Below are 26,456 nucleotides of genomic sequence, written 5' to 3'. Positions count from 1 at the left end.
ATGCCTGGAGACAGAGATGACGAGATTTGTCAAAAGGCACTTGAACTCCTGTCAGATCTTTGTTCGAAAGGGGAAGTGCACAATGAACACTGCCTGGATTTCATCTACTATTTCCGAGACCTTGCCAGGCCACGCTACACAGATTCAGGTGAGGTGTTATCTGCACGCTTGGTATAATGGTCGTATTTAATTGAACTGGAGTGCAAGAGAACTGCACTTCATTAAAGATTTTGCGCCTAAACCCAGTTGGGGGTGTGGGGGTGGGGGGTGGGGGGTGGGCAAGCGATTCGTTAGATTGCTTTCGGAGCAGATAACCCTTGGTGCACCATCTTCCAACATTTTAATTAGCTCACAAATTACCTCGCGGATTACGGAGTTTAACCGTACGATCTTCCTCTTTCAATTAAAATGAACCCAAATGGCAGTGACGGCTTATTTTCACTTAATTCTGTTGTAAAAAATTTTTTTTACAGTTTCCAGTTCTGAATTCTATGGGGGTTCATAATGCGTTGTATTAGCTGAGTTCAGTATTGAAATAACGCAAGACTGTATTGACGTCATGACGACCTACACTACTTTTTAAAAATAATGTAATAAGTACAAAATGTTACGTTAATGTGATCTGACAGCTTGACAGACTGCATAGAGTGGCAGATGCTATAAAACTGGGTGTGTGGGCCAGGGGCGTTGCTAGGTGGAACGCGCTTTTAGGGCACGTGGTCCCTCCAGTCATATTATATTTGCATAATGCTCAAATGCCCAGTGTGCGCAGCCTTATTCTAAGTCCTGGACCAGTTGCCTTCACACCTGTGCTCGCTGGTGGCAGTTGCTATCATGGCACATCAAACTGTATCAACAATATTAACACTGAGGTCAAATCTAATTCTAACCTTAGGCATGAAACAACTGGGCAGCAAAAAATCAGTGACCATAGAGATTCAACCAGAGAGTTACCAGTAATAAGGCTAACAAGACTCATCGGAATGGGTTGTGCATGTGGGTTTTTGTGTGTGCATGATTGTGTGTGTAGACTTAAGAGAAAAATAGAGATACAGTAATGTATGGGGAGTCTGTTCACAGTAACTGCATTCCTCCACATGCCAACTCCTTTTATTGTGCTCCCACGTACTCAACACATGAAAGCCTTTTGTGAATACCCACTCCTGCCTCTTGCGGTCCCTTCCTGGTTTATCATTTCATAATCTCACGGACTGTTTTTCATCCCACAGTCTAGGCTACTATTCTCCATGTGGTAAGAAGAGTTGCTATTGATGAGTTAGCAATCAGGACTGCTTGCCTATAGCTGCAGTTCTAGGTGACATTTATTATCCACCACGATGGCAGCACATGTAATTGAATGACAAAGAAAGTGTGATTACGATAGATCAGTGATCAAATGTTCCATACTATCAAACATGGAATTCCTGACAGGGTTGTTGGATTCAATTTGCTTCTTGCAGGAATAAACATGAACATGAAACCTTTGCTCGGTGTGTTTTACAAACTTTTGGGACAACAAGCAGTATGTTGACCTCCAATATGAATCAGAGTAATTTTTTTCTCAATTTCTTTTTCTGATACTTATTAGGGTACTCAACAAACTGAGTAACTAAAACATGTTGAAATGCATCTCTGTATTTTCCTGCTTGAAAGCTACCAATATTTCATTCATTCATTCATTTTCCAACCCGCTCAATCCGCTAACGCAGGTCGCAGGGTAGCCAGTGCCTATCCTGGCAGTCTCAGGGCGTGAGGCGGGGGACACTCCGGGCACGACGCCAGTGTACCGCGGGGCCACATAGAAACAAACAAACAACCATTCACACACACACACACTCCTATGGTCAATTTGGGACCGGCCAATCAACCTGAAGCGCATGCTTTTGGAGGTGGGAGGAAGCCGGAGAACCCGGAGAAAACCCACGAGACACGGGGAGAGCATGCGAACTCCGCACAGAGCGGGACTCGAACCCGGGTCCGCCGTGTTGTGAGGCAGCAGCGCTAACCACTGCGCCACCGTGCCGCCCACCAATATTTCATGTGACTGTAAATTGTTAGAGACCTTATTACTGTTAGATGACAATCTGTCAATTAAATATAGAACTATGGTCAAAAACAGAGTTGGCACTGTTTTTCCACAGTCACAACCCCTTTAGATAGACATTCACCATCAACACTATGATGATGAACCCTGTGATGACAGAACCCAGCAGTGTTCAGGGGCCTGATTACAATAAATCAGAGCCACACTTAAGTGCAATATGTCATTTTGTGTATTGTCTATGTTAACGGCAGTAGATTCAGGAAAATTAAGTGATTCTAATGAATTATTGTAAGTACTGTACATTTTTTACTCACAGAGCGGCATGCTGAAGGAAAATAACGCTGCACAAGGTGGAGGTTCCAAATATTGCTTTTTCAGCACTTGCTATCCTCCTACACTCCAGCACCTTTGAAAGTTCTGTGCACTAAAAATTGGTTCACCCTGTAGTCACTGAATCCTTCCAGATGTCTATATTCTTCTCCAACAAGCAACTCTTCAGGCAACCTGCCAAGGCTCGCTGTGTCCTCAGATGGGTCCTTTCCATTTCTTCACATTATTCCACCAAATCACACATACAAAGTCTCAGCACAGACACGACAGTTTGTCTGGGTCCCTGTGTGAGGTCTTATGACAGCGCCCACACACACAGGGCATCCTGTATTAGAGAGCGAGGCACAATGCACAAATATTGTGGGTAAGCTCATTCAATACTTATTTTGACATGTATTCCTTTGGTTCTGTTAAATGGAAAGATTAATAAAGATGCTGGATCATTCATAATTCATAAAAGTTCTTGTTACATAAAAGTAATTCATGCAAAGTCCTTATCCCAAATTTCTCAGAATAGTTTTCACCATATTACATGGCAAGTTAGAGTCGGGTATCTTGTAAAACTGCTAAACAATGATAACCTGACTGATAACCAATGATAACCAAGATGCTGAAGACAGACCAGTGAGCATTGATAACATATCTAACTTGTTAATTAATATAAAATGGTGTCGATGACATTGGTAATGCTTCAGTTAAAAGTTTTGTTTTGCTGTTCATAAAGAGATAAAGACGTACAGAGATGAATGTGGCAGCAGCTATTGTATGAGACTTGGATATCAGTCTATCAAAGAATGCCAGGTGTTTCAACACCTCGCCCTGCACAACTTGGCATTTGTTACAGGCATTGTGGTGAGTGTCATGACAAGTAAAGCCTTCATCTCTGTCTCTCTGCTTCTCTTGAAATTCAAGTTGTCCTTTCACTGTGTTAAACCACAACAAAACTTAATCCAAAGTGGAGCTTTGAGATGTTATTTTTATAGTACAGTTCTGGACTCCATCTGATGCTTTCCCATGTCATTGCTGATGCATTGGTCTGTGCACTCAACAATTAATGATTCATGTCAACAGCGTGTTTATGCGTGTTTGTGTGTGTGTGTGTGTGTGTGTGTGTGTGTGTGTGTGTGTGTGTGTGTGTGTGTGTGTGTGTGTGTGTGTGTTATAACAAAATAATTAAAACATCATTCAGTGAAACAGTCAGTTACACAATAATGACACCTACTGTTACGTGCACCATGTTTTCGCAGTGGTGCAAAGAACATTGTTTTATAAAATATATACTGTATGTTCTTCAATGTTCTCAGTGTAAGACCATCTTCTTGACATGATGCTTAGCCAGTCACAGTCTTATTCATGCCAATGGTGAAGTTAGTGTCACCTATAGATTGATTGATATACGCCATGTTGTTTGGTGGAATGAGGAAGCTAGAAAATCTGGAGGGAATCCACTTCTTCAGGTTGATTAGAACCCAGAACTTTCTTGCTGTGGGTACCACCTACTCTGCTACTGTTCCATCTGATGTTTACTGTGATAATTTTATTTCCTTATCAGCAGGCATTCTGACTCATTACAATGATTAAAGCAATAAAACAGATTACATACTAATTAAATTTCATGTAATTATTTTCCTTTATTGCATAAACATTGGCTGTATATACATGAACCCTGACACAAAGCCCTTTTACTTTATTACTGTGGGCAACTAACAGCATGTTATGCAGTCTGCACATCCCCTAGGCACAAGTCTATATTGCTGCCTTCACACAGAGAAGAGATTTGCCAATAAAGGACATGGTTAGCATAATTGAGAAAACTGATGTTATTAAAATAAAGCACACACATAATGCAGATTTACCTCGATGAAAGTTTATATTTCAGTTGAGTAAATCAAACTGTACATTGCAGCTGTTATGTGGGAATGTAAGTTGATTAGTGTGACATTACACAAAGAGTAATACGTTTCTCAAAATGTACTGAATGAAAAGCAAATGTGTACCTTAAAATAGAGGATTTGGTGAATGAACAATGAAAAAACTATTTTTAGACAGGTTTTGCCAAAAATTAAAATTAGAATATATTTTCAAACTAGCTTCAAACAACCCTTACTGGGCAACACTTCACTCCAGGATATACTTATAATAAAATTAAACAATGTTCTCTTCTTTTCCTTTCGGCTGTTCCTTTCAGGGATTGCCACAGCGAATCAGTTGCCTCCATCCAACCCTGAATTAATTAAACTAGAGGCCTGTCTTTCTGCCGTGAATAGTTGGATGTCCAGTAATTTCTTGCTCCTAAACCCAGACATAACAGAGATGTTAATCATTGGCCCTGCCCGACATAGAAACCAATTTCAACAACTAACAATATCTGTAGATAACTGTTTTATAACCCAAAGTTCAACAGTCAAAAATCTTGGAGTAACGTTAGATTCAACTCTTGCCTTTGACAAGCATATTAAAGAGGCGACAAAGATCGCCTTCTTTCATCTACGTAATATTTCCAAAATTAGGTCCTCTCTAGCCATGGCTGATGCAGAAATTTTAATTCATGCCTTTGTGTCCTCTAGACTTGATTATTGTAATGTTTTGTTATCAGGGTTGCCTCGGTCTAGTACCAGGGCCCTCATATGGTTCAGAACACAGCAGCAAGAATATTAACTAAAACTAGGAAATTTGACCATATCACCCCAGTATTAGCTGCATTACATTGGCTCCTGATTCATGTTAGATCCGATTTTAAGGTACTCTTATTGACGTACAAAAGCATTAATGGGCTTGCTCCAACCTATCTGTCTGATCTTGTTAAACCTTACACGCCGATTAGGGCTCTCCGCTCTCAGAATACAGGTCGCTTGTGTGTTCCTAGAGTTAAAAAGAAGTCAGCTGACCAGTGGGCCTTCTCCTATCGTGCCCCTTTCTTGTGGAATAATCTCCCTATAGGTATTAGACAGTCTGAATCCATAGATGTCTTTCATCAATGTCTCAATGTTTAGGTTTAGCCTAGTCCTGCCGACAAGCCATAGGATTTCTTAGTTAGGCCCCTGCCTCCCATTAATCCTCTGCTATTCTGGTCCCTCTAGCACCACTCTCGCCCCTGCTCTCTCTGTCTCTCTCCCTCCTTCTCCTGTTCTCTCTCTCAGGCCTTTGTGTGGTGGATCATCGGCAATCGGCTACCTCTGTCAGCTTCCGTGGCTGGCGATATCACAAACTGCACAATGGTCCTGTTTCACCATCCACTAGGGGAGTGCTGGTTCTGCCTCATTTGTTTCAGCTGTGGTTTTTGGGTTTTGGCAGAGTAATCTTAAACTATAACTATTTTGAGATCAATGACTTAGGCACTGTTTGGTTTGTCCTCAGAGTGGTGGATCCTCGGCAATCGGTGACCTCTGTGTGCTTCATCGGCTGGTGGTGACTCGCTCTACTGGATGGATCAATAATACATTTATTATTGTTATTGTTATTGTAATTGTTATTATTATTGTGTTGTTAATCTGTACATGCGGTATCTATTGCTTCGTCTGTCCACTCCTGGAAGAGGGGTCCCACCTCTGCAGTCTTCCTGAGGTTTCTCCCATCCATTTTTCCCCCTGTTAAAAGGGTTTTTGGGGGAGTTGTTCCTTATCCGATGTGAGGGTCGTACTGCTCGCAGTGCACAAGGATCAGATGGATATTGTCCATGTGCAGATTGAAAAGCCCTTTGAGACATTGTTTGTGAATCTGGGCTATATAAAAATAAATAAAATTGAAAACTTGAAACTTGAACCCTGTCGTCTGCATCTTCTCTCACCTCTTCTCTCACACCAACTACCTTCATGTCCTCTTTCACTACATCCATAAACCTCTTCTTTGGTCTTCCTCTAGGCCTCCTGCGTGGCAGTTCAAAACTCAGCATCCTTCTACCAATATATTCACTATCTCTCCTCTGGACATGTCCAAACCATCTCAGTCTGGCCTCTCTGACTTTATCTCCAAAACCTCTAACATGTGCTGTCCCTCTGATGTACCCATCCCTGATCCTATCCATCATGGATAGGATGTAGTACTCTGTAGCATCAGTAGTACTCTATTTTGGCAAGAAACCATACTGCTGCACACAAATGCTCACTTCTGCCCTTAGTCCAGCTTCAACTACTCTTTCCCATAACTTCATTGTATGGCTCATCAGCTTTATTCCTCTGTAGTTGCCACAACTCTGCACGTCTCTCTTGTTCTTAAAAATGGGCACCGGCACACTTCTCCTCCATTCCTCAGGCATGTTCTAACTATCTAAGATCCTGTTGAACAACCCAGTCAGAAACTCAACTGACACCTCTTCTAGACACGTCTATACCTCTACAGGCATATCATCAGGACCGAGTGTATTTCCACTCCTCATCCTCTTCAATGCCCTCCTCACTTCATCCTGACTGATCTTTGCTACTTCCTGGTCCACAACAGCCACCTTTTCTAGTCTTTGTTCTATCTCATTTTCCTCGTTCATCAACTCTTTGAAATACTCTTTCCATCTTTCCATTACACTACTAGCACCTGTCAGTACACGTCCATCCCTATCCTTAATCACCCGAACCTGCTGCATGTCCTTCCCATCTCTGTCTTGCCAACCTGTATATATCAGTCTCTCCCTCTTTACTGTCCAACCTAGCATACAAGTCTTCATAGGCCTATTGTTTGGCCTTTGCTACCTCTACTTTCACCTTATGCTGTATCTCCCTGTACTCCTGTGTACTCTACTCAGTCCTCTCAGTGTCCGACTTCTTCTTAGCTAACCTCTTTCTCTGTATACACTCCTGTACCTCCTCATTCCACCACCAAGTCCCCTTATCTACTTTCCTTCCAGATGACACACCTAGTACTCTCCTTCCTGTCTCCCTGATCACATTAGCTGTAGTTGTCCAGTCATCTGGAAGCACCTCCTGACCACCCAGAGCTTGTCTTAACTCCTCCCTAAAAGTTATGCAACACTCTTCCTTTTTCAGCTTCCACCATTTTGTCCTCTGCTCTGACTTTGTCCTCTTCATCTTCCTCACCACCAGAGTCATCCTACACACCACCATCTTATGCTGTTTGGCTACAGTCTCGCCTACCACTACTTTGCAGTCACTGATCTTCTTCAGATCACACTGTCTAAAGTGTCTATCTAAATCTATCTATCTATCTATCTATCTATCTATCTATCTATCTATCTATCTATCTATCTATCTATCTATCTATCTATCTATCTATCTATCTATCTATCTATCTATCTATCTATCTATCTATCTATCTATCTATCTACACAAGATGTAGTCTACCTGTGTGCTCCTACCTCTACTCTTATAGGTCACCCTGTGTTCCTGTCTCTTCTGGAAGAAAGTATTCACTATAGCCATTTCCATCCTTTGTGCAAAGTCAACTACCATCTGTCCTTCTGCATTCCTCTCCTGGATACCAAACCTGCCCATCACCTCCTCATCACCTGTTTCCTGCACCAACATGTTCATTGAAGTCTGCACCAATGACAAGTCTCTCACTTCTAGGTATGCTTTGCATCACTTCATCAAAGTCCGACCACAATTTCTCCTTCTCCTCCAGCTCACATCCTACCTGTGGAGCATACCCACTAACAACATTGAACATCACACCTTCGATTTCTAGCTTCAGACTCATCAGTCTATCTGACACTCTTTATACCTCCAGGACATTCCTAACAGACTCCTCCTTCAAGATAACTCCTACTCCATTTCTTTCCTATCTACACCATGATAGAACAACTTGAACCCTGCTCCTAAACTTCTAGCCTTGCTACCTTTCCACCTGGTTTCCTGGACACACAGTATGTCTACCTTCCTTCTCTGCATCATGTCAACCAACTCTCTCCCTTTTCCTGTCATAGTTCCAACATTCAACGTCCCTACTCTCAGTCCTATACTCTTGGCGTTCCTCTTCTCTCTCTTCCTAGAAACACACTTTTCTCCTCTCTTTCTTCGACCAACAGTAGTCCAATTTACACCGGCACCCTGTAGGTGAACAGCACCTATAGCGGTCGTTGTTATCCGGGGCCTTGACCGAACTGGTATGGAAGTCATAGGTTTGATTCTCATGTTTGATTTGGCAAAAGTTTTATGCCCTTCCTGACACAACCCTCTTTATTTATCCGGGCTTGGGACTGGCACAATAAAACACTGGCTTGTGTCCTCTTGCGTCTACATTAACAATGTTAAATTACTCAATTAGAAGTTCATTTCCATTTGTATAAACTGAAGCCATTCATAGGACTTTTGAAGTGTGTAATTACACATTATTCTCACATTAATAGCACTGAACAATTTGAAATGTTTGTTTTTTATGATGGCAAGCTGTAGCCTAATTTTATTCTATAGACTGATAGCACTCACAACAACATGGGTCAAGTAAAACTGTTATCTAATTAATATTACATTAGTAAAACAGAGCTACTACATTGAGAATGTTTATAAGCTATAAAAAGAATGTCACATAGCTCGCACTGCCCATCAGTAGGCTGGGATTAGAAGAATAATCACATACACTGTTGATAAGATACTTCTTACCACGTTTTTCAGCTACACTTTCCTCTGGTAACTTCTGACTCTGTGTCATTGTCAGTCTGTCTTTCCTTAATTTCTTCTCTTCGCTGCAGAATGTGTTGACCAAATTCCAAAACCCCTACATGAAACATATCAATTACTGTTGCACATTCAGTAGCATTCTTCTAATAAAAACCAAAAACCAAAAAAACCCACTTTTTTCTGGAAACTCCCAATCATTATTACATGTGCATGTAACATGTTATCATTAATTTCTAAAAGCATGTGTGTGTTGTATTTTACCCTCTCGTAATATGTGAAGTGCTGACATTTTTGGAGATGCTTTCAAGCTGCATATGCCCTTAATTTGTTGTTGAGTGATTACATTAATCGTTTCACCTTTGCAGTTCATGAAGAGGAAGACACTGTATAACATACTGTACTTGTCTTTGATAATTAAACCAGAAGAGATGGTATCAACATGGTGAAATATTTTTTTTTAACAAAATCTAAAAGGTGAATTGTCAATGGTTATACTTTCCACCTTTACCATAACAATATGAAATATTTTTATTGTATTGGAACACATATTTTTGTGTTTGAACAGTTTGTTATTTATATTCAAATAAGGATTCTCTAAAGGAAAGTCACATTCTTGGTGTGAACACTGATGATTCAGGAATCCCTTCAGTTCGCACCTCACCTCTCCTTCCATTGAGTCTCTCACATCTTGTTGTTGTGTAAACTGACTGTAGGAATATTTTGTGTCATGCTTCAAAACCAACCGTTCTTCACACAGACCAGTGTGTGATGTAAATCTTGTGCCACATTGCCCACAGTCAAGTGTGCATTGTGCATGACAGCTACAGTATTTTTGTTGGAATATGCCTGATTGAATGAATAAAAAAGGACATGGTAGGCATGGTTGGATTACACATGTCTACATAACAACAATAATGCTGCCAATACTTGTCGCCGCTTATCACAACTTATAATGACAATGATGGCAGAGGGAACAAGCTGGTAAAACATGTTTGTAAAGCTTTCTGCTTGATAAATAAATCAAATGGCTGCTTCCTGTCACTGTTTACACTATAAAGCTGATCATTGTCCCCTCCACATCTTTCACTCATACAATAATGCCCATTTGTGAGCATACACTGAAGATAAAAAGCTTGCAATTTCAAAGTAGCCAAACATAACCTTTACCCAATATCTTAACCAATTTCAAAAGATTGTTAAGTGCTCAAAAACAATTTGCTACCTTTTGTTTCAATGGACTCCTCCTGTGTTGTCAGCAAATATATGAAAATTGCAGTATGTGATATAATCAAAGTCAAAGTCAGCTTTATTGTCAAATGTACCATATATGCAAGAAATACAGCACAGATGAAATTGCAGTCCTCTCTGACCCACGGTAGACAGTACAACAGGCAGTACAACACAGACAGTACAACAGGCAGTACAACACAGGCAGGACACACAGGCAGGACAACACAGGCAGGACAACACAGGCAGGACACACAGGCAGGACAACACAGGCAGAGTAACAAGCAGTACAACACAGGCAGCGCAACAAGCAGTGCAACACAGGCAGTACAACACAGGCAGGACACGCAGGCAGGACAACATAGGCAGTACAACACAGGCAGGACAACACAGGCAGTACAACACAGGCAGTACAACACAGGCAGTATGTAAAACAGTACAGCACGAAGTATAAGACGAAACACAAGGGATGGTAAACATCTCTATACAGTCCTTAATCCCGTAGGGGAAGTGACGTGTTCACAGTCCCTGAGTTAACGGGGGGAGGGAGAGATAGGTAGTCAGGTGCTGGGGAGAGGGCAGGGCAGTGTGAGCGTAGAATTCAAGGCTATGGCAGGGGGCAGAGCAGGGAGGGAGTTGAGCCTCCTGACCGCCTGGTGAAAGAAACTGTCCTTGAGCCTGCTGGTTCTGGCCCGCAGACTCTGCAGTCTCCTACCTGATGGCAGCAGGCTGAAAAGGCTGTGAGAGGGGTGGGTGGGGTCACCTGCAAAGCTGATGGTTTTGGGAGTGAGGCGGATGTTATAAATGTGTGTAAGGGAAGGGAGAGAGACACCAGTGATCCTTTCAGCTGCTCTCACAATGCGCTGCAGGGTCTTGCAGTAGGCAACGGTGCAGGCGCCATACCACATGATAATCCGCTTGGGAGGCAAATATGAGACTCCAGATGATAATTAAATAAATGCAGTTAATCCTAATTAAGGTTGTCAAGGATTCTTTGAAGCAATTAAAAAAAGACGACAAGAAAGTCCCACACAAAGCCAACTCAAATGTTATAATCAGTCAATCTCTTGATAAGTGGTGCCAGGCAGCATGATTTGTCAAGAACTGCTTTAGTTGACACCATTGATCCTAATTTCTTTTCTTGTCTTGTCTCTTATGTCTCCTTCACAGATATATCAGTCAGTTTGTTGTCATTGGTAGTGACTGCCTGTGGCTTGGCCCTATTTGGGGTATCCCTCTTTGTTTCGTGGAAGCTCTGCTGGATACCATGGAGGGAGCGTGGGCTTTCACCCACAACCAAGGAAGCCCATGGGCACCTCAACCCCACATTGAGCCCTTTGCCCTCACAGCCCACACCCAGGCAGCCTGTTTACACGGCAGTAGATCCACCGACGCACAATCGTCGTAAGTCATCACAATGCTCCATCGCCAGAGAACCGACTCCTATGGAGTCTGCAGTACCTGCAGAGGCTCCAGTGACCCCCCAATCACCCCCACCGGTGGTCATGGCTGCACCTGAAGCAGCTATGAAAATCAGTCATACTTCTCCAGACATCCCACTGGATGCCCAGAGTAAAAGCCGAGGGAATGGAGTTCACACAAATCCGCGTATACAGAGGCAGACCACTGAACCCCCACCCTCTGATCACTCGATGGTTGACATTGGGTCAGTATAATATTTTTGTTGTCTTTGTCAGTACTACAGATTTTCCCTCAGGAATGTACTTTTTTATTCACCGTTGTTAATTGGATTGATGTAATTGTTGCTCTTCTGCATGCTTCTTAGTTTTATTTTTAGAAACAAAACATCCTTTTGGGTATTCTGTGTTATAATTAGGTAAGGGTTTAGGTTAAATGGATTAAATGACAACAGGTCTCTTCAAAATAAGTCTGTTAATGTTTGTTCTTGATTTTTCACCGCCCACAGACAAGGATCCATTCGGAGACACATGAACCTTTCCAACCCAGATTTCAATGTGGCCCAGTTCCAAAGGCAGGACTCCCTCACTGGAATGGGGTTGGGCCTTGGTCGCCTCAAACCTGAGCTATACAAACAGCGTTCTCTTGAGGGAGATGAAAGCAGTCGTAGAAATGGGGCTTGTGGGCGCCTCCACTTTATTCTGAAATTTGACTGTGACGTCGAACAGTTAATAGTTAAAATCCATAAAGCAGAGGACCTCCCAGCCAAGGATTTCTCTGGTACCTCTGACCCTTATGTTAAAATCTACCTGCTCCCTGATCGAATGACCAAGCACCAGACCAAGGTGCACCGCAAGACGTTAAATCCTGTGTTTGATGAAGTCTTCCTGTTTCCTGTGGCATACTCTGAGCTTCCCACTCGTAAGCTGCACTTCAGTGTCTATGACTTCGACCGTTTTTCACGTCATGACATTATCGGTCAAGTGGTTGTGGACAACTTCCTGGATCTGGCAGATTTCCCCAGGGAGACAAAACTCTGTAGGGAAATCCAATATATCTCCTCGGTGAGTAAGCACTAAAATTGTCATGTTTCTTTGACCTGTGATGCTATATCTACACATGACTGTATGAAATTATTACATCAAGCTGATTTACTGCACTTTCCTTTACAGCTGAGAATTTTTTTCAACATTAGCATAAAGTATAAATAGTATAAAGTATCAATTTGAGCATATATTAAACCCCAGCTCTGACCTTTCTGTTTGAATGAAGCTGACTTGAAGGGTTACTATTTTGAAAACAATTTTTTTCAGATCACTACATGTACATAGTGGTCCAGCTCAACACTACCAACCCCTAGAATCTGGGAAATAAATGCTTCCTGTATTGATAAATATTTGGAATATTTTGGAATTTATGGCTGGACAACCTCATAAAAGATCTATTGGCTCACAGCTCCCGTCTTGACGTAACGAGAGTGACTGACAGAGTGATTGACATATCTTGAGCCACATTAGATTAATTAACATGTCCTCTCCCTGGATAAGGGTGTGGTCATCTCCGGGGTGGAGTTCGTGTTCAAGCTGAGGTAGCAGTGTGTGGCTAGGACCTGGCTCAGAGCTACACAATGGAAGTTCCTCACAAGCTGCTGAAGTAATCTTGCATTTGGCTGACTAGTTAGCTCCGCCTCAGGCAGGTGTGTGTGTGTGTGTGTGTGTGTGTGTGTGTGTGTGTGTGTGTGTGTGTGTGTGTGTGTGTGTGTGTGTGTGTGTGTGTGTGTGTGTGTGTGTGTGTGTGTGTGTGTGTGTGTGTGTGTGTGTGTGTGTGTGTGTGTGTGCATATGTGTCCCCACATAAGGCGCATCTTCTGCGTCATAGCGAACACATCACCAGTTTCATAGCAAATGAAGACGCTACTAAATCAGAACTGTTGTCTAAAGCAGCTTTAGCTCTTGTAAGTGATCTGAGAGCTGTGTGTATGCAAAGCTACTACACAACTCATTAATAACCAGCTTCATCCTTTATTTCCAGCCTAATAGATCTTAACTGTCACCCGTCAAGGGTTACATTCAATTAACCTAAACCCTTCATGTGAAATAGTCCAGGTAGAAATCAAGAGGAGAATTTACCACTCATTCCCAACCTTGTCAGAGACAAGAGGTGTAGGACGGATACGTAGAGTAGAGTATAACTTTATTTATCCCTTAAGGAGGGTTCCGTCAGGGAGATTAATTTCTCCGTCGCACACAACACAGTAAGTAGACAAAACACAGAAAAAGCACACAGAAAGCACCAGCATAGAAAGTAGTACAACACCAAATAGAAAGAGCAATAAATAACCTATCAAGAATATATAAATAGAAAATCACAAATAGGCATAGAAATAAAAAATAAACAGGCCTGGTTAAGTATGGGTAGAGTGAAATGTCTATAGTGTTTGTATAGTTTTTGCTGTTTTGTCTATGTCATCCTTCAGCTCTCGTGTGGACTTTCTTCTTCTTCACCTCCCCCAGAAAGGAGTTGAGTAGTTTAATGGCTCGGGGGATGAAGGAGTTCTTTAGTCTGTTTGTCCTGCATGTTGGGAGGCGCAGCCTCTGGCTGGTCAAGCTTCTCAGGCTTCGCTGGTTGTTGGTAACGGTGTGCAGAGGGTGGCTGACATCGTCCATGATGTCCAGCAGTTTGTCCAATGTTCTCTTCTCTGCCACCGTTGCCAGAGGGTCCAGCTTCATCCTGACCACCGAGCTGACTTGCCTGATCAGCTTCTCCATCCTGGAGAGATCCGCCTTGGTCACGCTCCCTCTCCAACACACCACAGCGAACGACAGGATGCTGGCGACCACAGACTGATAGAACATCCTCAGGAGCTTCCTGCAGATGTTGAATGCCCTCAGCCTCCTCAGAAAGTACATCCTGCTCTGTGCTTTCTTGTACAGCTGCCTCGTGTTGCTGGTCCAGTCCAGCTTGTTGTCTAGTCACAGGCCAAGATATTTATGGGTCTGCAAAAGGTCTGCATGTCTGTACGTTCACACATACAGACATGTGCACACATTAATACAGTATAGTGGGACATCTGTCAGCTGAATGACATTAAGTAAAAAGAGCATAATATGGGACCTAAAAGCTTATGTGAAGTCACTAGAAAAGTGGTTGTTATATGTAGCTCCCCACATAAGTTGGGAGAGATATATTTGTCTGTTTCGTCTTACTGAAGTTACATGAAGTGTATGTGACAAATTTATACACACCTATACAATACATCAGTGCATACTGAACTCGGTGTTATGTACAAAGGATTCTGTTTGCTAAAAAAATAAAAAAAAAATAAAAAATGACTCCCTTAAATTTTCTTTACATGGATTGCTTCTCACAGTTAACCTCATCACAATGAGGCCTCGCTGTTTGAAGGAAAACTCGCCTTTTTAAATCAAAATATCTTGGTCCCAGACCTCACTCTTGTCTGTTATAATGTTTTGCTTTACTTAAATAGATTTTGCTAGACATTGATAAATAAACCTGACAGGCACAATCAGACTGTCAGGAAACTGTAATTTATACAAGAGACAGCTTGGATTAAACTCGACTTCTATTTTCATGTGTCTGTTTACACACACACACACACACACACACACACACACACACACACACACACACACACACACACACACACACACACACACACACACACAGAAAGAGAGAGAGAACCAATGTTCAGAGGAGCCGCAAGGAAAATCCATGTTTTGTAGTTTTCTTTTAGGAATAATGCTTTTAAGAAATGCTGAAATACAATTGCAGTTACTCAGCAAAAAACTTATGCACTTGTTGTAGAAAGGAACTATTTGAATGGGCAGATGTATGGGTCTGTTTCTTGTGTGTCCAATATGCAAAGCAGTCTCCAGTTCAGTTGGCTTCCAGGTTTGTTTCCTGCACACATTCAAAAAAATGTGTCTGCACTGCAGCATTTTCTGTTAATGAGGTTTGTCCCTCAGTATCCAGTATACGTGCCTTTGTGATCAACTGGTCTATCCAGAATAAAAGCAGCCATCATGAATATTTAGGTAATGTTTGTTCTTTAAAGATCCACTTTTAGAGTCGATTACAAGTGTTTCTGCTGTTGAGAAGACAGAATCGTATCACATTAACTCAATCATTGAAGTTGACTTCATATAATTCTCACTGTCATTCATGGTTTAATTGACAGTAATTGCTCCATTACATATTTACTAAGTATGAATATTATTACAGTAGACAAATGGTCGCCACATTGTATATGAGCAGGGACACATCTAAAAGGCATCTTTTGAACCTGTTTTAGTGGTGAATTTGGAATGAGATATACAATCATCTAGATTTTTGATTTAGATTTTGTATTTACTCAAAGAAAATATTAAATATATGGAAAGGAACAGATGACAAATCATCAGCCTCCAACAAAAAATGACTGTGGTCATCAGGCATGCTCAGATTTTACTGCATTAGTGACACACTGCCAACAATTTGATTTATAATCACTGTTTCATGTAATAAAACTTGATTATCTCTCCTAATGTGGGATTTATCCAAAATTATTCAAAACACGTTCAAACCACAAGGGTTTTAGATACAGCCAAACCTCTGAGCTCTGTCAGACTGCTTGCATTCCAGTAAATCACTGACATATTTTCTTTCTCTGAAAATTGCACCGAGGCTATCCACCTAAAATAGTAAATTGTCTTGTTAAATGTATGATAGAAATGCTATATAGTGCAATAAAGTTTAGATTATAAAAGCAATTCTATTCTCTCCTTGGTCAAACTAACAAAACTCTGCCGAATGGTAGGAGCGACATCCCAAAAGGACATGGAAAAAATCTGGGTAAGCCAAATAAAATGATGTAGCTTTAAAGCAGCCATGGGTAATTGTACATGTGTGACAAGAAGGAAGGTAAAGCAGGGTCCCTGTGCCAGACAGTAAAATATAAAAACCAAGCAGCAGTATATAAATGGTGTAGATATTTTCATCCTAGATATAAAATGTACATTTTCACAGCAGTCTCAGAATGTACAATATCAGACAAATTATGTCTTTGCTGCATGAAAGGAATACAGAAGAATTGTTGGGTAGAGATCTTACTGCATGCAAATAGCATACAGCCTTGGTGTTTCAGAGCTGAAAAATTTCAGGGAACTATCATATTACCAGGAGCCAGAATAACTACTGGATGTTTTTGGGGCCAGTCTTCCACCTGCAGGCACACAAATATGCATTAATAATGTTTTTCTTGTTTGATTTAATACTCTCCTGGAAAGTTGAATAAGATGACTTCACTGTGTGTGTGCAGCCGATGCATTTCTCCATGAAAAAGCTACTAGTGGATTGAAGACATCACTGTGCATGTGGAACCTGAATGACTGATACTCAAAGTCCACTCCACAGCAACAACCAGTTTCTCACTAGAAACAAATGAGTATCAGCCCTGAAATCAGGATAAAGAAGTGGTATATCTGCAGCCCAAATGCTGAAAACAAAAGGTTTTCACCACTGTAATGTAAAATTAGATGCATGGTCGTTGATTCAATAGGAGCCATGTCCTGTATACGCCATTCTTAGTACGGCTTGGCATCCACACAAAGGCTGCAGCAGTGCCCCACTTTCAAATTCTATACAGGTTTTTCAGTTAAAATAAGATGTTGCTCTTACCATTGGGTCGTATATTAGTTCATTGTGTCTTTACCTGATAATTTTAGGGTGCTCCGGACATAAATTACACAAAAGAAATTTTGTCTAAAATTTGATATGTTTCATGAAAAATGAAAAAGAATGCATTGTTTTTATTTTGGTTTGTTAAGCAATTGATGTTTGTTTATTGATTCTTCCTTAACAAATTAAACTTTGATAGGCTCAATTTTGGTGAGGATGTTTGAACACAACGCAGCAAAGGAATGCAAAAACAGTGATCCATACTGAGTGTGTGTGTGCGTACGTGTGTGCGTGTGTATGTGTGTGCTTGTATGTGTGTGTGTGTGTGTGTGTGTGTTTGCTTAACACCACATTTAAGCATTTAATATACAAATTACTGACTTGAGGTGCAGCAGGGTGACAAGCGTGTATGTGTGAAAGTTCTCCCTGTGCTTATTATAATGTTTTACCACTCACTTTCACATAGACTTCAGCCTCTAATAAGCGCCACAACTTCACCATGGCAATGTGCACCAGCTGACAGATTAACAAACACATTAAAAGTTCTCAAATACACTCAGCAATGATGTTGGAAAGGTATGGAGTGATAATTGTACAGATTAGATGAGCCAGTACATGCATTTTTAAGTATGCATGTGCAGCCAGAGTGGTCTTGTCAGATACAGTGAAAAGCCAGGCGGGGATGAAATCTCAGATGTTCACTCACTTGCACAAGGTAAAATGGTGTTGAATGTTGTCAAATAAAGGTATTGAATTTTTATAATACTTTATAAATTTATCACAAGAATCAAGATTCTGACTTGTGTTCTAACATGTACCTGATTAGCAATGAGCTGTCTATCAATGGACCATGAGTATCAAAAGGTTTTTATCTATTAATCATAAGGTAGCTCAGGTTGACTTTCAAGGCAAGTAAATCTGCCAGTTAGCGAAGAGGAGAACAGGAAGTGAATATATGTCAGTTCAAGAGTTAAGATGAAGAATATTGATACAGACAAATGAATTGATGTTTCCGTGCGAACTCAGTGTCTGCTTGTTTTGCAATGAGTTTCAGTGAACATGACCCTTTATTACCGATGATCAATCAGTGTCACTCACTTGCAACAGAATGTTTTGTGACAGGTGGTGATGGGAACCAGAAATCTTGTCCATTATTTTAAATTCACACTGATCATCTTATGCACATTCATACGCAAAAGACTTTTGTGCTTACATAAATGCTTTTTTGTCAGACACTTTGATTAATGGTGTTGGATTTTATTGTGCTAGGACACTATCGGGTACAAACAGGTACAATATGTGCAAATTGGGAGCGGTGATACATACTGTTGCTCATCAAAAGACTTGTAGCCTGATATGATACCTGTAGGCGCTGCAGGCTATTTGAAATGTTCTTATCTTTCCACCTGTATATTGAATGTGCACAAACACCACGGACCATGAACCATGTAATGGTCCTAGGATTCCACTGGTATGTGAATTATATTTTTCTGGATTGGTTGTCAGTTAATCTTTCCTGTAAATTCAGTTCCTCATACCATATTTTGAATAGTCAGATAAAGGACCTTCTTAAGTTGCATGGCAATGGAGGTGTCTAGAGTGGGAGTCTCAAACATTGCAGTATTCTACTCTTAGGACTATTGTATGAAATTGAAGCTACTTTTCCTAATGAGCCATCATGTTTCTGCAGTAGCCCAGAAATGACAAACCAGACCGGTGTTTTTGCTTTTATCTGAAATCTGAAACTGTCTGAAACACACAAAAAAAGGGCTGAAAGGGAAGGTTATTAAGTTTGTTGCAATCTGTAACCTCACATTGACATTCACACTATACATTGTTGCCATGTATCTTGCACAATACAAAAGCTAATGTAAAAAGAATTCCCAAACACACTTTTATTAAAAGTTCAAATATATTCAGAAATGTTTTTGTTTCTCGGTGCAAAAAAAAAATATTTCTGTACCCACATTTCTACAAAATCAATGATTATGCAAAGACAAAATTACAAAACAAGAAAAGAAGGGACTGAGTCATTGTTGTGTTGCAAAAAGGTCTAAAATCAATTAAGTCTCAAGTCCAATCTTTGGCAAATCTAAAATTAAGTACTGAGTTAGTTTTGTTTGAGTCTATGGGGTTGCAATTGAAGGCATCATTGAGTTCTTGTATTTGGAACCAATCTTCCAAGGACAGCAGATAGGATAGGAGCATCCCACCCCTAGGAGAATGCCATCAAAATGAAATTGAGACTCTCAGCATTGTGTTAAATCAGGAATAATGTTGGTTTAGACATTTATCACATTTTTTTACGTTAGACATTCTGGACCTTCACATATCCAGAACACACTGCTCATGTTTGTACTGTCTGTAACTTACCATACTGCTGAAAATCATTAGAATCGTTATTTTAAATCCTTATCAATATTTCCCCCATGGAGGTGGTTTAGGCTGCCAGTGTCCACAACCTAATATGGATGGGTTGTTTGTCCACCTAGTAGGTGATTGATTTTGTGACCAACAAATTAGGATATATAAAAATCGTTGTGTTCCTCATTAAAAACTGTGGCCAGAGTGTATGTTGTTATTGTGTGTGTCCTGGGGTTCATCTTGGAGGAAACACATTTTGTGTTATCTTTCAGGATAATGTGGACCTTGGAGATCTGATGTTTTCCCTCTGTTACTTACCTACTGCGGGTAGATTAACCATTACGATGATAAAGGCTCGCAACCTCAAAGCCATGGACATCACTGGTGCATCTGGTAACAAGCTAACACTGTCTAACAAAATTACAGTCTCACTACAGACACTTTGCCTGAAATGTGAATGTTTTCGTATTCTGTTTGTCTCATCTTCATAGATCCATACGTGAAGGTCTCATTGATGTGTGAAGGTCGCAGACTGAAGAAGAGAAAGACATCAACAAAAAGGAACACTTTGAACCCAGTCTACAATGAGGCCATTGTCTTTGACGTTCCTACAGAAAATATAGAGCAGATCAGCCTTTTGATTGCAGTCATGGATTATGACCGGTGAGGAGCTTTCACAAATCTTTATATATAAGCTGTCACTTGAAGAGTTTGAAATTTTCAGTTTGTTAATGTTCTTTTCTTTCCAAGCTTGAGATATAATGCATCATTATTTTGGAATTTGGGACATGTCAAGACCACATTATGTATTTCTGTCCCTCCTGTGTCTACAGTGTAGGACATAATGAGGTGATCGGTGTGTGTCGGGTTGGCAACGATGCAGACAGTCTTGGTCGAGACCACTGGAGTGAAATGCTCACATATCCACGGAAACCTGTCGCCCACTGGCATCCTCTAGTTGAGGTCAGATGAGTTCACTGTGATGAGTGTCATTAACCACCACATTTGGGACAAAAAAACTTTTTTCAGTTTGGTTTCTGTTGGGTAGTTCTTACAGTTTTGATTATGAAGTAAAAATTAAAGTTACTAAAGGCAAACTAATGCATTACAGAGATTTACTGATTGAATATTATAAAAACAAGGACAGGTAGTCCTCAACTTATGAAAATTTGACTTACGAACATTTGGAGATACAAAAAAATGCACACCGCCAAATTCGACTATTGTACTGAAGTTCACCTTTCTGTCACAACCCCTACCAAGCAGCACCACTGCGTTCATGCAGCTCCAACAGTCAAATCCCCCTATTCTTGTTCTTCTTTGTCGTTGTCTCTGTGAGTATCTCAGCGTGTCAGGCGTCATACCTTGGATACTGTCCTGTTTATCATGAATGATAAAGCAAAGGCTAGCAATGTTAGTAGTAGTGGTGATGATCACTCTGATAAAAAATTCTTGCCTTTTACCAACAATTCCCCTTTCTCCTCTTCCTTCACTCTAAAGGCAACTTACACACTACATACTGGATTACTGAAGAGTGGATCATCAACAACAATAGCTGACTCTGGTTATTGTTGTTGTTGGATGTGCTTAAAAAACTGGTCGAGACTTGCTTGAAAGGTCTTCTCCTCCCTCTCCTCAAACATTAAATTATAAAGAGAAAAATCTCACCTTAAACTGATTTGAATTCAAAACAATTGCATCAATCATTAGTGATGCAGATATCGGAACTCTGCGTATGTATTTTAATATGATATTATAATAAATTTATTTTTATTTATTATACAGTAATATGATATCTTGTGCATTTAATGGTTTTCTAGTAATTTTAAGCGTCCAATATTTGTGGCGAAGTGTTTTGATTCAAGTGAAAGTCACATAATTATTTCATGTTTTTGTTTTTTTATCTATATATATTTTTTTGGGTAGTTTGTTACAAACTGACGTTTAATGGAAAACGACTTAATTCGAAACAACCTGTATCTGTATTTTATTCATTATTTGTTGTTTTTATGTCCTGTAATTGTTTCTGGTAAGTCTTAGAGAATAATACTTCTTATGTAGAGTAATAATGACATTTAAGTAACCTCAAATAGCGATTATGGATTGAAATTTAATAAATAATGATTTACAAAAAAATTCAACTAAAGTACAACCTCTTGGAACCAATTATGTTCGTATGTTGAGGTCTACTTGTACAAACAACACCTTCCATTAAAAAAAGATTATGAGCTGTGAATTAATAATAATCATTTATTACTGATTATAAGGTAGATACATGCATTCTATGAGTCTTGGGTTCTGTCTGTTAAAAGGTTTTTTCTTTGCCTCCATCGCCAAAGTGCTTTCTCAAGTGAGACATGTTGGGTTCTATAAGAGCAGGTCGTTCACTGCTCTATGTAAAGTCCCTTTAGAAAAAGTTTTCTTACGATCTGGCGCTTTACGAATCCAATTGAACTGACCTGAATCATTACTGTTCTTTCATTAAGATGTGAAGCACTCATTGAAGTATTTTTTAAATAAGTCATCATGAGAATTTGGCTGCAGGATACTAAACATCAAATTAAAAATTAAAAATATTTGATAGATGAAAACAAATGAAAATAGTGCAGGATCTTTTTTTTTTTCATTTAAAACTAGAAACACAAGCATGCCTACAGCTGACATAGGGTCATTAACATCATTGCTGACCTGTGCAGCAAGACTGGAAAAATTAGTATGTTGAGTGGATTTGTGTGTACATCACAGGCCGGTGCCTGGAAAACGCAGAGAAAGAGAAAAAGTGAGCTTGTTATGGTTCTTCTGTGGCTATGGGAGTATTTGAAATCTTCATTTGTGCCTTGAAAAAAGGCATTCATTATTTACCTCCTCCTGATTTATTTGAACAAAAAGGCGTTTTGTCTTCACAGACCCTTAATCTACCATTACTCAGCTACGCTCAACACTGCAAAGAGTCATCCTCCTAACATCCCCACACATGTCAAGCACAGGCCTTTTACATATTTGTTTAGTGAGCAAGTCACTTTGTGTGCAAAATCATGCATCTGTTTGCTTGCCGTTGGCAAATATATCAGTCACAGTAGCACAGTCTACTGCAAAAGGGAAATGGGAGATGTTCACTGTTTGACTGCCTACTTTAACTCTGTAGGTGGTTAGAATATTTTTTTGATGTTCAAACACAGAAGTTGAGGAATCTGACTCCTGATTTCTTCAATATGACAAGGTTTCTGTTTATATGACTGTGAGACAAGTTCACACATCCCTCTCTTATGTGGGGCGGCAGTGGCTCAGCGGTAGAGCAGACGTCTTAAGACCAGACATTGCCCAGCCATCGGTGGTTCGATTCGCGCTCGGAGTGTGAGCTGACAGTGGGAGTTGTCAGCTCACCCCCCGGCCACTGCCCAGGCGCCCCTGAGCAAGGTGCCATCCCCCCACAAACTGCTCATTTGGGGCGCGACCCTTCACTCTGCCTCCCCCTGTGTGTGTGTGTATATATATATATATATATATATATATATATATATATATATATGCGCATGTATAACATTTCTGTATGGTGATTGAAAATAGATTTTTGCGTTTTGGGATTGATAAAGTGATTCTTCTTCTTCTAATGTGATGACAAACACTTCATTGTTTCTGTGTGGCTCTCCTCCACAGTACCAGGGTACCACAGGTAGTAGCCAAGGAGGATCCTGCAATTCTCTGAAGACGCCTCCGTCACCGTAGCCTTGAGCAACGATTCACATAAGGGCATCAATCAAGCTGAAACTACGGCCATAACTTTGGAGAGCAGCTGTGGAATACAGCACATGAGTATTCCTGAAAGATAAAATGGAGATGTTGATATGCTAGAATGGAAAGACACAAATTGTCTTGAGCTGGATCAGTTGCATGTTGAATGAGTGCAAATATGTTTTCTATGATGTTCCATGAGAAAAAGACAAGGTGTATGCAGACATTTTAAGTCTGTCCTATTCCTGGGTTTCTACAGTAGTTGCTGTTTTTTTTTACATAGTCTTGTTAATATGTTTTAATGAGTCTGTATTTGGGCAATGTACTTACAACCAGTTGAGCTGCCATACTGTTTTTTTTATTTTATTTGGTGGTGAATTGGTGCATGAGGTCATGGTTCAGTGAGATATCTTCTAGTTGTTTGTTTCCTTTTCTGGTTTTGGAATGTGTTGACCTATGTGTTGTTCTGTCAGTAGTGTACAGTGATGGTTTATTTCTAAACAAACTATCTGTAAGAAAAAATATGTTTAATGTTCTGATTAAATATTATTCCATGAAAAAAGCAACAATTGTTGATCTGTGCCAGTTCAAGTGCTATACTTTTTTTTAAGTAACATTTTTCTTTCATATATTCATTCAAGAAAAGAGATTTATGAAATAACATGAAAATTACAATCAAAACAAGAGTTGGAAAAAAAATACTGAGTATAAATATTTTTTGTAGCATGTTAGTCATAGTTGTTCTTAAGGATAGTGTGTTGAAAATCAAACCATGCAAGGGCAGCCAAGTAGTTAATGAGAAGGGCAGAAAGGCCTCTTGTTTCTGCGAGTTAAATGTATCTGCAGGCACTTTTATGCCAAATTAGCAGCTAATTTCCTTGCACAAATTGAAATACTGCACTGCAGCACATGCTTACAAAGGTTTTTGCATTGATCAATTAATTTAGACTATTCAATGGGGTTTAAGCACTCACTTTGTTTGCTCATAAATTACTAAGCAGTAAACAATCAGACAAAATTAGAGGTACAGTACATCATCTTCTTCTTCTCCTTTCGGCTTTTCCCTTCAGGGGTCGCCACAGCGAATCAGTTGCCTCTTTCACTACGACCCTCCTCTTTGGTCCTCCTCTAGGCCTCCTGCCTGGCAGTTCAAAACTCAGCATTCTTCTACCAATATATTCACTATCTCTCCTCTGGACATGTCCAAACCATCTCAGTCTGGCCTCTCTGACTTTATCTCCAAGACCTCTAACATGTGCTGTCCCTCTGATGTACTCATTCCTGATTGTATCCATCCTCTTCACTCCCAGAGAGAACCTCAGCATCTTCATCTCTGCTACCTCCAGCTCTGTCTCCTGTCTTTCCCTCAGTGACACTGTCTCTAGACCAAACAACATCGCTGGTCTCACCACAGTTTTGTACACCTTTCCTTTCATTTTAGCTGAAACTCCTCTATCACACATCACACCTGACACTTTTCTCTGCCTGTACCATCCTGCCTGTACACGCTTCTTCACCTCTTTTCCAGACTCTCCATTGCTCTGGACTGTTGACCCTACGTACTTTTGTACCCTGTAAACATTGTAAACAAAGAAATTTTTAAAAAACTTTTCTTTGAGTAAGCACTCCTTAACACCATTATCAGAATCTATCAAAAAATAGTTTAATATCCTGTTTTTCATACTCCCACTTGAGAGGGGCCATTTGAGTTGATGGGGACTTTGGTTAGGAAATCCACCCGGATGCCTCCCTTGGAAAGTATGCTGGGCATGTCCCTATTCGAGGAGACACTAGAGTAGACCTAGTATGTGCCAGAGGGATTATATTTTCAGATGGCTTGGAAATGCTTTGGAATATCTGAGGAGTATGAGAAGAAATGGAGGAGTTGACCAGGGAGAGGAAGGCTTGGGTTTATCTATGACTCTGGCCTGAATAAGTGGCGGAAGATGGATGGATGGATTTATCTGTCTATCTAGGTTCATTGTAATTAGTAGTTAATGGTGAGATACACTGGACTATATCTCCTATTATGCTCCTACAGGGAGTGTCTTCATCTGACTGAAAACAATTATATCTTAAAGGGCATCTATCTATCTATCTATCTACTGTATCCATCCGTCCGTACGTCCGTCCGTCCATGTCCATGTCCATCCCTCTGTCCCATTGGATCTCATATAACACTGAAGCTGATCTAATGACTGATGTTGTGCTCCATGGTGCTAACTTATGTTGCTTACAAGCTGTTCTAGACAGTGCTATGATCTATGGGTCCAGATGCTATATTGGGATGCAGCGAGCAAAATGCAATCACTGCTATCAATAAATGAGGGCTATAAATTGCATTCAGAGGTTCCTTTTTTAAAATTAGATAGTAACTGACACCTCCCAGCATCATTAACACAACATGTAGAGCAATAATATGCAAATATGAAAAAAGGAAATCCCTGCACAACAAGACTGCAGATCAAGATTTATCATCAATATATATTATTCAGGGTCTGGGTACAGGATGCAGTGCAGGCTGGAGTAGGTACTGCTGCTGCAGCAAATCCATTTGTCTTCCCTTTCATTTTATTCTTTCATGTTGATCTTATACAGTTCCAGACATTCCAGTATCCACGGTTGTGGCATTGAATCGTAGGCTTTAGGTAGGTAGGTAATCGTAGGTAATCTATCCAGGTGGTGCACAAGTTGGTCTGCCTATTCTTACAGTCTTTGTGTACTGCTCTGTCCACCAGTAGCTGGTGCTTGGCTCCCCTGGTGTTAGTACCATCAGGAAGAAGGAACACGAACAGTGAGAAGTATCAAGGGTTGAAAGAACAGCTGGAACATATGTGGAAGATCAAGGTTAATGAGGTAGTAGGAGCACTTGGACATATAATATATATATATATATATATATATATATATATATATATATATATATATATATATATATATATATATATATATATATATATATATATATATATACAAATGCAGAGAGGGGCGTGGTCTGGAATGCAGGAGGGCGTGGTTTCGAACCCCAGACATGCCGGACACTATCCAGTGAGGGTCCTTACGCAAGACCGTTATACCAGCCTACACATGGACAAGGGC

The 26,456-nt window shown here is 40.3% G+C and overlaps 1 protein-coding gene across 1 annotated transcript; it reads left to right on the top strand.

Moving 5' to 3' along the window:
* Positions 1 to 23,400, top strand: syt9a (synaptotagmin IXa). Its single transcript, XM_068317687.1, has 7 exons — positions 1 to 148; positions 11,338 to 11,833; positions 12,095 to 12,650; positions 19,898 to 20,018; positions 20,117 to 20,288; positions 20,459 to 20,588; positions 23,283 to 23,400. Exons 1-7 carry the CDS (start codon positions 1 to 3, stop codon positions 23,349 to 23,351), a joined length of 1,692 nt encoding a protein of 563 aa, XP_068173788.1. The 3' UTR covers positions 23,352 to 23,400.
* The last annotated feature ends 3,056 nt before the right edge of the window (positions 23,401 to 26,456 follow it).

The sequence above is a fragment of the Antennarius striatus genome, chromosome 1 (assembly GCF_040054535.1).
Source record: "Antennarius striatus isolate MH-2024 chromosome 1, ASM4005453v1, whole genome shotgun sequence".
NCBI classification, from domain to species: Eukaryota; Metazoa; Chordata; class Actinopteri; order Lophiiformes; family Antennariidae; genus Antennarius; species Antennarius striatus.
This window is presented reverse-complemented; position numbering and strand designations above follow the sequence as displayed.